The sequence below is a fragment of the Durio zibethinus genome, chromosome 17 (genome assembly GCF_047325235.1).
Source record: "Durio zibethinus cultivar Kanyao isolate XHJ-2024 chromosome 17, ASM4732523v1, whole genome shotgun sequence".
NCBI classification, from domain to species: domain Eukaryota; kingdom Viridiplantae; phylum Streptophyta; class Magnoliopsida; order Malvales; family Malvaceae; genus Durio; species Durio zibethinus.
In genome coordinates, this window is record NC_143178.1 from 10323486 (window position 1) to 10338442 (window position 14957).

At 31.3% G+C, this 14957-nt stretch overlaps 1 protein-coding gene and 1 non-coding gene across 2 annotated transcripts; one reads left to right on the forward strand and one right to left on the reverse strand.

Annotated features, from left to right (window-relative positions):
• Nucleotides 1-2379: 2379 nt before the first annotated feature.
• On the reverse strand, nt 2380-9128 carry LOC111281710 (uncharacterized). The gene is made up of 9 exons (XM_022869362.2): nt 8855-9128; nt 7733-7906; nt 6419-6815; nt 6005-6276; nt 5843-5911; nt 5705-5761; nt 4171-4223; nt 4009-4084; nt 2380-3715 (listed from the first exon to the last, which is right to left on the reverse strand). Exons 1-9 carry the CDS (start codon nt 8893-8895, stop codon nt 2785-2787), a joined length of 2070 nt encoding a protein of 689 aa, XP_022725097.2. The 5' UTR covers nt 8896-9128; the 3' UTR covers nt 2380-2784.
• Nucleotides 9129-13934: 4806 nt separating this feature from the next.
• On the forward strand, nt 13935-14006 carry TRNAD-GUC (transfer RNA aspartic acid (anticodon GUC)). The gene has a single exon. It is a non-coding gene; the product is annotated as a tRNA-Asp (tRNA).
• Nucleotides 14007-14957: the final 951 nt, after the last annotated feature.

A 14957-nucleotide genomic window follows, 5' to 3' on the forward strand; every position in this document is an offset into this window, starting at 1 on the left:
GGGATCTAAATTATCAACACTCCCCAAGCACGTTAAAAATTCATTTTAGGGTTCCTCCATCGACTATAGAACAATTAGAGGAGCTCCCACGTCGATCACTTTCATTCATCTCATTAGACCATTTATAACGCTCAAAGCTGCAACTCTAACTAGATTACTTGCTAATAATTGTTGTATCTCACGTTACATTAATTTGTTGACAAATAATATCTCAACCCTTAACTATCAAAGTGTTGTAAATATTAGGCATCTTACCCGTAGGAAAGGATACGTCAAATACTGAGCCAATGATTGGAGAAATATGTTCCATATCTTCTTTTACAGGTGTGGAAACTCCAAAAACAAAAGTAGTAACATTTATTCTAATAATATAATAAAATGAAATATGTTAATTTTTTAAAATTATGTAATACAAAATAAATCTTCAACGTCAAATTGATCGATTCATTCAATAAGAAATGTGTCAACGCTTGATTTCGTTGGTACCATTTATAATTCAATTGGATTGTTTCGTTATTCAATAAAGGAGCTTTTAAGTTCAATCAACCTATATTCAAATTGTGAGGTGAATAAATAAAAATTTGGGACTTTCATAGGCAATACCATCCTTCCATATTTTCTAAGACAATTAAACATGAACTCATTTACAATGCCTTATTTCTATCTCATTTGCCCTTATTTTATTTTGTATTTTGTTTTAGCATATTGATTTTTTTCTTTTTACATCCAACTTATCCCTCTTTTCATTTATATTCTTTTTTTTTTTTTCATTTCATGAGCGAACTACACTTATTTTCACATCTAGGATTTACTTCGTCACCATATATTATTGTGAGTTTCTTATTTTTTATTATTGGATTTATATTATTTATTATTTAATTTATAATATATAATTTATATTAGTAGATATTATAATTTAATAATTTGTTAATATATTTATATATTATATTATTTGTATATAATTTTAAATATAACTTTATATCATATTAATTATATTAATATTATTGTTATATACTATTTACATATTTCTAATATTTTATATTCCATTTTGAATTTCAGTGAAAAAAAGTAAGGAATATCGAACTAAAAGTAAAGAATTATAAACTTGAAACACACTTACTGAGTTACACCATACATATGAAAGAATATTTAATAATAATGAATTTGGCGAATTAAATGGCATGGTCTAATAAAGAACATTTTGTTTAGTGGATAATTTTAAAAAAATTTCTTCTTCTAGAAATATCCTTTAAAATACGTTTTGATAATAATTCGCCCAACGTCATTGCGACAACCTAAAATTGGCAAGGAAAAAGAAATAGAGGAATAGACAATAAAGCTAAACGCCTATGATAAAGCAAATATAGCAACAAAGAGAGAAAATAGCTAATTTTCTTTTTCTTTTTTTTTTTACACTTGGAAAGTAATATTTTAAAATAAATGAGTCATCAACAATAAGTGAAAACACCAACATTTTAATCAAAACAAATTTAGAAGCAAAACAACATTAATAGATCAATTAAAAAAAGGGAAAAGTTCCCTTCCAAAAAAAAAAAAAAAAAAAGAAGTTTAAAGGACGGATCACGAGTGTATGATAGGGCACATAAACGTGAAAAATAAGAGCAAGTTGGTGGGAAGCAAACTGAAATGTGATAGTTAATTACTTACAAAGTAAACAATAGAAGGCAAAGCTTGAGACATTTACTTCAATTAAGAGCATCACTTCTCGAAAAGACATGGCACCTCCCGAGTAACTAAGGGGTACCTTCTTTTTTTTGTTTTGTTTTTTTTTTTTTTTTTTTTTTTCAACATTCCACTTAGAGATTATTTAAGAAACAATTTTCATTTCCAAGCAAGCGTGAACTGTCCATAGGACATCATCATTCCGAAGCAACCTAAGCACTCTCCAAAGTCAATAGCATTCAAGGATAGAATCACTTTTTCATAAGCAAATTCTCTCTCTCTCTCTCTCTCTCTCTCTCTCTCTTCTCTCTCTCTCTCCAAGCAGCCAAGGTTATCCGCACGTTAGATTATGAAACTTACAGACAAAATAAAACTTAAACTCTTTAGCTAACTATGCACCCTCTCATAGGGAATTTGGTCACTCTCTTCCTCCAATAGGATCACAATTACGCATTGACCTACTACTTTTATTGATTATATTGAAAGTTTACTTGCTATGATAAATCTGCCCAGTTGTTGAAGAAAATGTTGTTTGATAGATGAGTGAATTCATTTTCTAAACAATTGGAAATCTATCTAGAACCGAGATACCTTCTGGTCACCTTCAATATTTTCAAACTACAGGCACCCTAAATCTTTTTACGTTATGATGAAATCAAAAGCCAATATCATTTGAGCCAAGCCAGGAATCCAATAAAAGAAAAGGTATTCTGATAATCATCAAACAATTGACAGAACTAGAACAACGAAAAAGTAGTACAAGATGATGGTAAATTTTTTAAAAGAGCTATTATCTACAGTACAATACAGCAAACAAATTAACATATAATTTATCAAACCAACTAATTCCTAATAAGCAGCCACTTTCTCTGACTTTAACTTCAATTGAATTGTCTCGGAATATATATAATGGAAGCTTACTTGGGCATGTATGCAATGACTATCAATAATTACAATGATGTAAAGGATACATATTGATCCATTCACTCACATACAACAACATGCATCTATCTATCAAATATTCAATGGAACAAAACACATGCCAAATCCAAAAGCAAAAAAACAAACCAAGGAAGTGCATGGTTTTGTAGTCATCGGACATTAAGAGCTTGCCTGTCCTTTCTTTTTCAACTTTAGAGCCTTCTCACTAGACTGGCGCTTTGGAGCAGGCTCCACAAGCAGCAGGCGTGACATCACGTATGCTAAGAGTTCTTCATGGTGTGAAAATGTGAAATCTAAGTGTGCATACTCAAATTCCTTGTACGATACATCTACACCTCCATCCTTCATCAACTTATAGTGCTTTGTGATCATTGATGAGTTGATTATTTGGTCCTTCTGGCCAGCCACCAAATCAACAGGAATATCAATAAGTGAATAATATTCACCCAAGTCTATTGGCTCCGGAGATCCATACACCTCCATATTGGCTGATGTACTCCCATAATCATACATTCTAAATTTTCTCGTGCTTTTTATTTGTGCAAGGTGGTGAGTCACACGAAATGAGAGGCCCGGCATGTCATTCATATTAAAATGAGGTAATCCCAACACCCCAACCCAATTTGAGCTATCTCCACCAAAGCCATAACTCAATAGGGTTTGAACCAGTCCCCCGACAGCAGGGTAGTTATGTAGGTCCCTAGCCAACTTGTTAAACAGCATACGAAAGAATCTGGTTGGTATATAAAAGGCAGGCACAAATGGTGCCAGAATAGGAGCCAAAAGAAGAAATAGATAATGCGCCACTGTAAAGAGAAAATTAGTATCATCGTGGAAGCCTGCAGGTGAAAGTAAAACTAATCTCGAGAGCCTGTGAGGCTTCTCTTTGAGCCGGCGTGTTACAACATACATCAGCATACCAGCTCCACCCAGGCTATGAGAGATTGCACAAAGTTTGTATGGCTGCTCATCATTTGTTTCTTCATCAGGTTTGCTAATTTTCAATTCAGCAGTTTTAATTTCATGAATCTTCTCTATCATAGCCGGAATATCCTGTGTCCCATGCTCATTTATGGAGTATCGCCAATATCTAAGTCAAAATAGATCATTTTAGTTTTTTTTTTTTTTTCCAAGGAAAAGAGGGGGGTATAAACAATAAATATTTTGAAAACCAACAAGATGAAGTGCTACTCTCTTGAATAGAACTTCCAAATTTTTGTGGTTGGCAATTTTGACCATTTAAAGACAGATAACCAATTGTTAAAAGGAATGGATCTGCTCCAACCTAGTGATCGCATTGAAATATTTCATTCTTCAATTTCCAATTTCAATGTCTGAGAAAAATGAATCGATGCTATTGACAGAGAAATCATATACACTTACTGTCGCGAGGAGATATTTTTATCCACATGCTCCCTAGAGACTAAACCACGAAAATTCCCAAGGAAGACATCGTAACCTGTAATTAAAGCAATAAAACATTACACTGCAATTGTATAATAATGTGCTATGAATAAGGTAAATACTCTCGAGAATAAGACAAACCTTGATCAAAGGCTGCAAAAGCTGGAGAACCAACAACGCCATTAGAAACCCACCTGCACAAACAAATCAACTCATAAGAACATAACCAAGTGAAGTATTTTAGTAAATAAGGAAAAGGAATAAATTGCAATTAGTTGGGAAAATAAATAATATGGTTTCGACAATATAAGAGGAGGAAGAAGAAAAGAACAATGCTTAACACAACACAATGCAGAGAGGGATCTATGTTCATAGGCATCCCGCACAAATATTCAAGTCTTCGATAGATGTGTATATTTCCAGACAAATGCTGACCCAAATCAATCAATTCTACTTTAATTTAGGAATTGTTGACACATATGTACATGGATCTTCTTCCTCAACTCATTCCAGTCTAAAGTGACAGAATCAGACACAAGAACTCAGAAGTAATAATATTTATTAAATAGTATCCACAGTATAATGACCGAAATTATTCCTTCAATGCATAAAATAGCAGAACTATTAAATATGGACATCATTTTCTAAAAGAAACCATCACACAAAAATGTGGATGTGAGAAACAACGGCACTTAAAATAATCCCTAAGAAAATATTGGTATTAAATTCGCTTGCAAACTGAAGTTTGCATTATCTTTTCAAATTTCACATGTGAAATGCAAAAGTCATAATTCATGAAGCATCTTCATTTTTAAACTTATGGTATGAGTGCTGGCTGTAAGCCGGTAAACTATTTTACAATTTACTGTGACATGAGAATCATAATCATTCTCTTTTCTATGCTTCAACTATACTACAGATTCAAGCAAGAGTTTCACCAGTATGATTGAGTGGATTGTCTTCCATGAGGAAAAGAGAACTTCATGCTCATCCAGTTCACTACACCTAGCATGCTCAAAGAGCTAGGTTCAAGGCCCCCCTTCCCCCAAAATTATAAAAAAAAAAACTTCATAATTACTGTGTACTATTCTCATATCATTCTTGATAGAGAATGAAGCAAAAATTCACATAGCTAATAGCTAGGTTCAAAGCCCCCCTTCCCCCAAAATTATAAAAAAAAAAAAAAAAGTCTTCATAATTAATATGTCCTATTCTCATATCATTCTTGATAGAGGGGAATGAAGCCAAAATTCGCATAGTCAATTCCATTTACTAGGGGCTAAGACTCGATATTCTTTAGCAAATGTTGGCCCTTTAATTAAACAACCAGAACAAGTAAGTTCATCAATTTGAAATATAATTTTATCTGAGAAACCAGATTTTCAAAATGCAGATAATGTTTTCATCCAAAACACCAGTAACAACAAAACAGTCTAATAATGCTAACCAACATTAAGAATTGATGCTTCAGGGTTATCAATTAACTACTCTTAGAAGTTTGCTCATTGGGAAAACACTAATATCAACATAATACCAGTTGCAGGCAAATGATAACTGAAAAATCAAAACCCGAATAAAAACCCCTTTAAAAGGGTCAAGCATGTAGCTCAATGTAATACATAACCAGCAAAGAAATCACAGCAGAGTGGTAGGCAGACTGTGGCTTGTTACTTACCCCATAGATGAATCCAAAATACCATGCTGTAGATAGACAGCCTTCTGTGCATCACGTCTGCAATATCAGCCTATATGTATCAAGAACAATAGCATTCAAGCAAAAGTGATAATCTGAAAAGAAAACAAACTATTATACCTAGGTATTCTTTCTAAAAGGAGAACATATCCATCAGCAGTGATAACATGAATAGCTTCATATGGGTACCTAAAACAGCAAGATGAGGTAAGAAACCAACAAAAGACATGCAAAATTCCCGGGAAAAAGAACAGAAAATAAAAAAAATAACACTGCACTTACCCTAGCTCTGCTATGACATCCTGACATGTTCGCGCATCAGTGTTAAGAGCTTGGTGAAGAGTAAGATTCCTTTCTGTAGGAGCTGGATTATTATCTCCAAGAGTAGCTGTGGGAACTGAAGCATTCAAGACATCATGATCAATGCAGATGAGAGATGAGAACCATCTTACAAAGATTCTAAAAACTGCAGATGGGGAGAGCACCCAATGCACAGCCTTGTGAAACATATCAAATATAGCTTCTATGAAAATCTCAATTGCTAGATGAAGATCCTGATTGACATAGCATCACGATGAGTAAGTAAAAGCTATGAAAAAATAATTGCAAAATATGAGGCTATGCAAAACAGAAAATAATGAGGCAATGAAAACAGAAAACTTCAAGAGGCAGTAAGATGTTAATCCATGTAGAAACCTCAATGACTCCACGCCTCCTGTCAGTGGTACGGTGAACAACATGATCCTTGGAGGAATGCACTTTCCTAAAGGAATGAAAATTCCTAGGACGGGGGCTTCCTGGATCTGAAGAAACCTTTGATCTCCGAATATTTAACAAACGGAAAAGAAGAAACAGTACCCCCAGCAGAAACCTAGCAGGTAACAAAATCCATGAGAATATGTAGGCCATCCAGTCTGTCCAGTGCCAATCATGACTGATGCGAGTGCTTGTTCTGGAGGTTTTTGACACATGAGATGATGGTGATGCAGGGTATATTCCATCAAGATCGTCTTCTCCGGAAGAATAGTCTGTACTTGAAGTATCAGAATCCACAGAAAGCTCATGGATGAAATGGTTGAATGAGGAAACACCACTATGGTCAACAAGAAAAGTCAAAATGTCAACCACTAATTGGTATTACAATTACTTAATATGGTAAAGAAGCTGTTATAGAGTTGAAATTGCTTATCATAAATTCATCAACAATACATCTTCTGTGTTTTTTTTTACTTGCCACAGGCGGGATTGAGAAAAAAGAAAGAGCAATTCCAGATTTTAGACCCTAGAACAAAATTAATTTTGGCTTCTTTTTGCAGGTAGTTGTATCAAGGAAACAAAGTTTCTCAAAGACAAAAAAAGCTCGAATGAAAACCATTTAGTGGCTACTCAAGAAAGAAAGCATGGCAAAAATCCCCCTCCTATCTGTAGTCCTCTTTGGTTTTTAAGATGACAACTTCAAGCAAGAGAGAAGTAAGGAATCTAATAAATTTCTGATGACACCACTTCCTATTTAAACCATTGTGCTTCTGCAGTTATGCAACAAATCTGTCTTCATGACTACCAAATCAAAGGTGCTCATAAGCAATAACATTTAATAATCATATTCTTAAAAGGATGATTACAAATTGATATCCGAAAACAATTCTATTTCGCATTTAATAAGTCAATTAGGAGAGACTCTAAGGAAGTACATTGAACCAATGATGTAAGAACACATTAGTGTCAGCAAGCATCACTAAACTTCTCCAGCAATGCATCTTGGCAAGAAAAATCAGCAGAACTCTGTTTTATCTTTTCATTTAATCTTTTACTACTCCAATAAATAATTGAGGTCAAGCAAAGACAAAGTCAAAATTAAGAAGCAAAGTATGAACTTAAATGATAATGATTTAAACCCCTCTGGCAAGGTTTTACTTAAGCACACAAGTGGCTAATACCCAAAAAAAAAAAAAAGGTCCAAGATACTTAAAGACATTTTTTCTCATCAAAATTAAAAAAAAAAAAACATACTTTTCCATCCAGCGTGGAAATCGAGGTCCGTGAAAAGTTGGCCTAAGCTCCCATCCTTGAACACCTTCAAGAATATTTGCCTTTCCAGGAAGAATGGTCAATAAAAGTGCTGAGAGTCCATTTATCGACCTTGCAATATTGTTCAAAGACTCGTATGTAAAAGTCTTCACCGACCTGCATTAAAATAAAAACAAATTGGCTACTCTTTTCCTAACCTAATGAAAAAAAAGGCTCTGATAAAACGGTGCTTTAGGAAACTAATTACAGTTACTAGCTCTTACTAAAAAGGTGGAAATATACATGCATTATAATTGAATGAAGAGTTCACCAAAAAGTGAAGCGGTAAAATTACCACAACAATTACAGGGAGCTGTACCATGCATGCAATAACACTATGGCAAAAGCTAAAAGTGGTTTAATTATATTTAGACAGGATCATCAACGTGAAATTGGGAAGAACAAATTGGTTCAAATGCAGTTCAAAATGTTAAATGATACCAAGCTGCAAAGGGGTAAGCCTCAATTGCAGTGATCATATAAATACAAAAGACTGTTGGCTAAGCTTCCGCTATTCATCTATATCAAGAAAGCTCTAAAACGGAGTAAAAAGAAACAAGCTAATTAGGTCATGAATAGCTCATCGAACTAAAGATGTTTTCAACTATTCTTTTTTCCATTATTCAACCACCCCCAGTATCATCTATCCATCTCTAATTCCTTAACAAAAAATGAAATTCTTGATAGAATAAATCTTTAATTATTTTATTTCTTTATATATAAAGATTCACCCCATAATAATAATAATAATAATTGAATGGTTCAATTTGATAAAATTCTCATCTAAATAATACCCAGAAAATGCTATTAATTAATTCCTTTTCTCGAACTTGATTCAGCTAATAAAAGCTCCCAACTACTTCTCCCAAAAATAATGCTAATAAAATTTTAAGTAGGATCCCTCAAAAATCCCTTATCAATCAGAGAATATCCAAAAATCCAAAAAATCCATGAGCAGCTGAAATGATCGTATAAGAAAGAAGCTGATGCAGAAAACCAATCCGACACAAGCATATACGAATATACGTATAAATATACGGAGAGAGAAAAAGAGAGACAACTCACTCTTTGGTAACAGCGAGGGCGTTGTCAACGAGTCGCTGCATAATACTAATAACAATAATTTTGTTCTTCCAATATTCGAAATTTTCGATCTCTCGATTTCCGCAACGAAAAAAAACAGCAAAACCAGAATTAAAAGAAAATCGACATCGAAGATTTTGGAATCCGTGAAACGGAGACAGAGAAAGAGATTGAAGGAAAGCTAAATCGGGATTATTTTTACAGCGGCGATTCTTGCCGTACGAACGAAGCAAGTCAGTTATAACAATCACGCCTTGTATTTGCGGTTGTTTTTCCAAATTTTTAAAAGGTGGAGGGGAGATCCCACGTGGAGGATTGTTATTGGGTGACTTCATAAGAGTCGTATTCCTGGTTCTACATGTGGATCAGTTTGGCAAGGTCAGTGACTCGGTGTCGACGCTAAATTGCGTCGGCAATGCAGTCATGTGGTGAATCAGGACCGTTGATGGGTGTCAGGTTCAGGGCTCAGATAGGGTACGGGATCTTTGATTGGATAATGATTGGCGCTGCTCATGGGACCATCGCGAAAGGGCCAGATTTTAGACACGAAAATGCGGGGTCTCGACGTGGAGGTACAAACAGGATACACAATACAGCCGTAACATAAGCCAAATAAACTGTTTTTCTTTTAAATATTATTTTGATGAAAATTTTTTACTTTATACATTATTTTCATGAAATTCAAAAGAAATAATTTATTAATTATATTTTTATAAATATCATTTTAATATTTTTTAAAAATTTCGTAAATGATATGTAAATCAATTATTAAATATAAAAAGTTATAAGATTATATTTTTTAAAACATCAACAACTGTTGGACAAAAAAAAAAAACAACTTGCATAAAAAATATATGAAAATATTTATTTCTTTTGTATATGATACTTTTATTTCTTTTTTTATTTTTTAATTCGTTAAATCTTGAATTTGAGATAAAAGTAAGATATCTAAAAAAAATATGATATTCAAAATTTTATTTAATTTTTAAAATATTTTATTTTCAGATTCAATTATTTAATTAAAAAAATATTTATTTATTAAATAATATATATTTACTATAATTTCATTGACAATTTATAAGTAACTTTTTATTTTATTTTAAAAAAGTCAATCGACAAATGAAACTTTTATCATTAACTGAAATATAAAGATTTATTATTTTTTAAAATTAAATATATTCAATTACAATATTTAATTACAAATTATATCATAATTGAGTTTATAAAAATATATAAATTGTATGGTTGGAGTTTATATAAAAATACAAAAAATCAAACTTTTAATTACGGTATAATGTGAAAGAAAAGCAGCCTAACAAAAATGTTATTCCTCTCAATTACAGCGTTTCATTTTTAAAAAATACATCAATTAACTTGTTTTAAAATTAATTACGGCGTTTGTTTTATAGACACGCCATAATTGACAGAATACCTGAGAGTTCTCTTGCCATTCTCTCTAATTCTTCAATTGCCTCATAAAAGCCTTTACTCATTTCGTCTTCATCATCACTCATTAAATATTGATCCAATTGCACCAACTTGAACAGCCTAGATGCTCTTGTTTTTGGTTATCTTTTCCTAAGAACAAAGTTTGGATTTTGGTGGTTGCAGATCCACGTTGAATTCTAAAGCTATGTTTCGAAATGAAAGTTCGATAAAATCGAGGAGCCAGAAAGCAGTGTCGTTGAAAAGTCAAAGATAATTTAGTCAACAAAGTCAACCAATAAGCAAAGACCATTTGGTGGGTATGTGAAGCGTTTCGTTGCCTCGACGTAGAAACTTTCAACAAGTGAGCTCTAGTTCCCGTAAAATAAAGAAAAACCCAGAGATAGAGTGCAATTTTTATTTAGGTTAAATTTAAAAATCATTTCATTCGAAATCTTAAAATATTATAAAAAAAAATATATTTTAGGTTTTAGGATTTTGTATATCGTTAAAAATTTGATATTTTATTTAAGAATAAGATAATTTTAAATCAAACGTAAAAATGAAATTTATTTAATCAAGATTCTCAATAAAAATTTTTGAATTCTTTTAAACCAAACACCCTTTAATGTAATATTTAGTATTTGATTTTTTTTAATATTTTAACAATTACGTTATACCATGATATTAAAATATGATTGTTATTTAAATTAATTTGAACATAAGAAAAAAATTGATTGAAGTGAGAAAAATATCTTAGTGCATTCTTATGCTCCGTGCCAATGCTTATTATGTCTTCAAGTGGGATTCAAATTTTATTCTTTGTTGAGGTATGAAATATAGATATGAATTTGTTTATCTATTTAAGATTTGATGCAAGTTATTTTTAGATACCTATATATAAGTGATCAAGTAGCTTTTTCCCTAATTCAGTGTTTTTTCTCTCTATATTTGATTACATTTATTTTACATGACCTACAACTGAATTCATTTGTCAAAGTTTTTGATTGCCTAAATATGCTCAATATATATATATATATATTTGTTTATTTTATTTATGATGTCAAATTGAGTTTATGGAAAGTCTAGGATATGAAATATGGAAAACTACTTCATTCTTAAAAGTTATGGATTCTTTTGATTTGAAAGAGAAAGTTAGCTATTGTTTTAATATGATTTCATCATCACTTTCTACTTTCATTACTTGTTTGGACAAAGTTGCCAAGAATGAATCAACCACCTCGCAAAAGCACATGACAAGTTGACAACATTGCAAAATCATACACGATACTTGTCACTTATTGTATAGAAAAAATGAAAGTTTTGTTTCTATGTGTTATCACTATAATTGTTTGAATTTATGCGCAACTGACGTTATTTTCATATAATATTAATATGAATTTATATGCAAGTGACAATATTTAAATTAAGCTCAAACTAAATAAATTTATATTATGCTATTGATATATAACATATATATATATTTACAATCTAACGTGCTATTATTTTTCCTCGGTACCTAAAATGATGACATATGGCAACTTTTGAAATTTTCAACCTTATTTTTTCTTAGCTTTTTCTTTTCCATTTTTGTTTCATGTCAATAACTATTTGTACAAGGAAACGTTTTTTTTTTTTTTTTTTTTTAAATAAAACATTAATAGGTGTTCTCAACTTTTTGTGAAAAAAAAAAATGAAATTCTGTTGTGTTTTGAAAAGAATTTTAGTGGGTGTTCTTCTAATTATTCTGCCTCATTCTTCTCAACTTCTTTATCATCAATTAAATCTTTTCGTTTTTTAAGTTCTTTGAATACTAACAATGTCTCACATTTGGTTGTTAAATTAAAAAAAAAAAAACGAAATACCACAACGTTTCTAATCGATTCAATCCCCAATTCCCTTCTACAAGCATTTATCAAACATTTATAGGCCCCAATACATGGTTGTTGAATTCTCCCAAATTTTCAACAAAATCAAGTAGCTAACCGTGCAGTGTTGTTCATATCATTGTGATCCATCCCCTATAATCTAAGGTAAAAAAAGAAAAAAAAAAGATTTTCAAAATCTTATTCTTTTACTTTAATACCCAAACCATCTTCTCTGTCTTAAATTTATCGTTTAAATTTTTTTAATATTATGAGGTATTATTCTAAATTTTCAAATAGCATATCTGGGATTTGTCATATTCATAGTTTCTTTCATTCAAACACAATGGTATCGAAGCATAATTTACAGTTCAAAGCAAATAATTGGACGTCTTTTAATTTCAAAACTTTTTGCCTTTGTATTTAATACAGGTGAGTTGCAAGAAATTGGAATTAAGACCTTCATTTGTTTCTATAAGTTTTAAACAAATTTTATTTACTGTTCTTGCAATTGCACTTTCAAACCTTACACGTTCAAACCTCACATGTTCGAACCTTACATATTTCTTTATTTATATTATCTTTTCTCCCTTTTTGGAAGCTAAAATGGAAAGCTTATTTGTTCTTTTTGCTAGCTTAACCCAAAGAAGCTCTGTTCATATAATTTTATCTTTTACTTTCCCTATATATCTCTCTTGAAATATCTATCCCTTCCTATATGTATATGATCACTAAAAGATGACAATAAGTATTTGCAAATGTTTTAATACATGGATTAATGATATATTTATTATAGTTATTTATAACTCCTATATATGTGAAATTCTTTAGTGCGTTGGGGGTAAACAATATATATTCTTTAGTGTGTTGGGAGTAAGCAATAAGATAGTAATAAATAAAATAAGATCATGACATTGGGATCATGAATTCTGAGCCATATATCCAATTAGGATTAAAAACAATACAAGCTTTATATTCTGCCTTAATGCAAGACCTTTAAAAAGTTTGTCAAAAATTTTATTACGAAAAATATATATATATATATATATATATATATATATCAAATCGTAACAACGCACGAAAATCTATCTAGCATATATTAATTTATTTGCTTCAATAAAGATATGGGAAGATGGATTTGAGTTTGACTTCTCATCTCTATGCATAAATACCCGAAGCGACCGGTGAAATTCTAGGTAGCAAAATCCATATATATATATATATATATTATCAATCCTGATCCAGAGAAAACTTTTACGTTATATGTATTCGGATGTCACATAAAGAAAAAAAACGTGAGGAAAAGAGAGAACTTGAACGTGGATATGGGTAACAGTCCAAAAATTTAATGTCACTGCCTTTCTTGAAAACAATTAAGATGTACATCCAATCAAAGCCATTACCCAAGGCCTTTACTTTTGGTTTTATTGTGAAATGAACAAATGCTTACATTTCCTATCAAAATTAAGACAATTTGCATATATACATAAAGCTGGCTTTATCTATGAAGGCCATGAAATCTATATTAAATTATAAACATCTAAGCCAAGAGGCTTATAATCCAAAAAAGACTAAGTCAAAAGTATTAAATATTAAACAAGTAATATTGGAAAAGATGTTCCTCAATTTATTAAGATATTAAAAAGCTTCTTAAACTTTAACATGTTCCAATAGGTGAGATTTGAGTGTTTTTTTTTTTTTTTTTTGGTTTATGTTTATCAAAAAAACAAAATAAACGTCATGTTATAATATTTTTGACCTTTCATCATCCAGTCGTTGTAGTATAGTGGTAAGTATTCCCGCCTGTCACGCGGGTGACCCGGGTTCGATCCCCGGCAACGGCGTTTACATTTTATCTTTTCCCTTCGGTTTTCATAAAAGTTTTTTGGTTTTTTAGCTAACATGTCAGGAAGATTAAATAAGAGCAATCGAAAGTTTGGCCTCTGACTCCTTCAGCGGAAAGGCAAATCGAGGAGAAAATAATAATAAATAAATAAAGGAAATTTGAAGAGAGGCTGTCCCTCATCTTCTTCCCTTAACCTTCCTAAGCCCTTCAACCCAATCTATCAACAAAGAAAATCATGAAATTAAGTTCATCAATCTCCAGCATTCGCTTTCTAAATTTTAATTTCCCTTTCATTAAATCTTGTCCTTACTTCAAAATTTCTTCCACACCCAAAAACAATGACTCAATTCCCTAATTTTTTTCTGTCAAAAGTACAAATTCTTCTCCCGCCAATACGGCCGACTCCCAGGTGCGCCGCCCCAGCCCATGACACAGCTTCCGCCTTAGAAACCGCGGCTCTTCTTTGCTCGAATAAATTTCTTTGGGTCTTCATCAAGTACCATTGGACATCACTTTTGATTTTGGACTAGTACAGTATTTTATTTTAAAGATTGAATCAGCCACTACCTTTGCTAGCTGGAATGTTTATGATTGAATATAGAGTTTACACCGGGTTGGATAGAGATAGATTTTTATTTGTCTCAAATTTAATTTTATTTTATTTTCATAAATTTTAGATTTTATTCAATCTGAAAGTTTTTTTATTTTTTTCATATTCAAATTTGATCCGATTTGATATTATATAAATCATATTCAATTTGATCTGATTCGAAATTAATAAAATATTATTTTTTAAATATAAATATATAATTATATAAATATATATATAAATAAAGAATTAAAAAATAATTTTTATATAATATCAAGTCAAGTCAGATCGGGTTTACCTAAAATTTGATCTTGATTTTTTCTCACAATTATTCGATCTAACTTGACCCGACCCGAAACT

Bases quoted from the DNA above. Each gene is read 5' to 3' on its own strand.
- LOC111281710 (XM_022869362.2), bottom strand. From the start codon at position 8,895: ATGCAGCGACTCGTTGACAACGCCCTCGCTGTTACCAAAGA. The intron at 7,907-8,854 runs GTGAGTTGTCTC...ATTTTAATGCAG, and splicing joins GCCCTCGCTGTTACCAAAGA to GTCGGTGAAGACTTTTACAT. The intron at 5,912-6,004 runs GTAAGTGCAGTG...TTGCTGTTTTAG, and splicing joins GATGTCATAGCAGAGCTAGG to GTACCCATATGAAGCTATTC.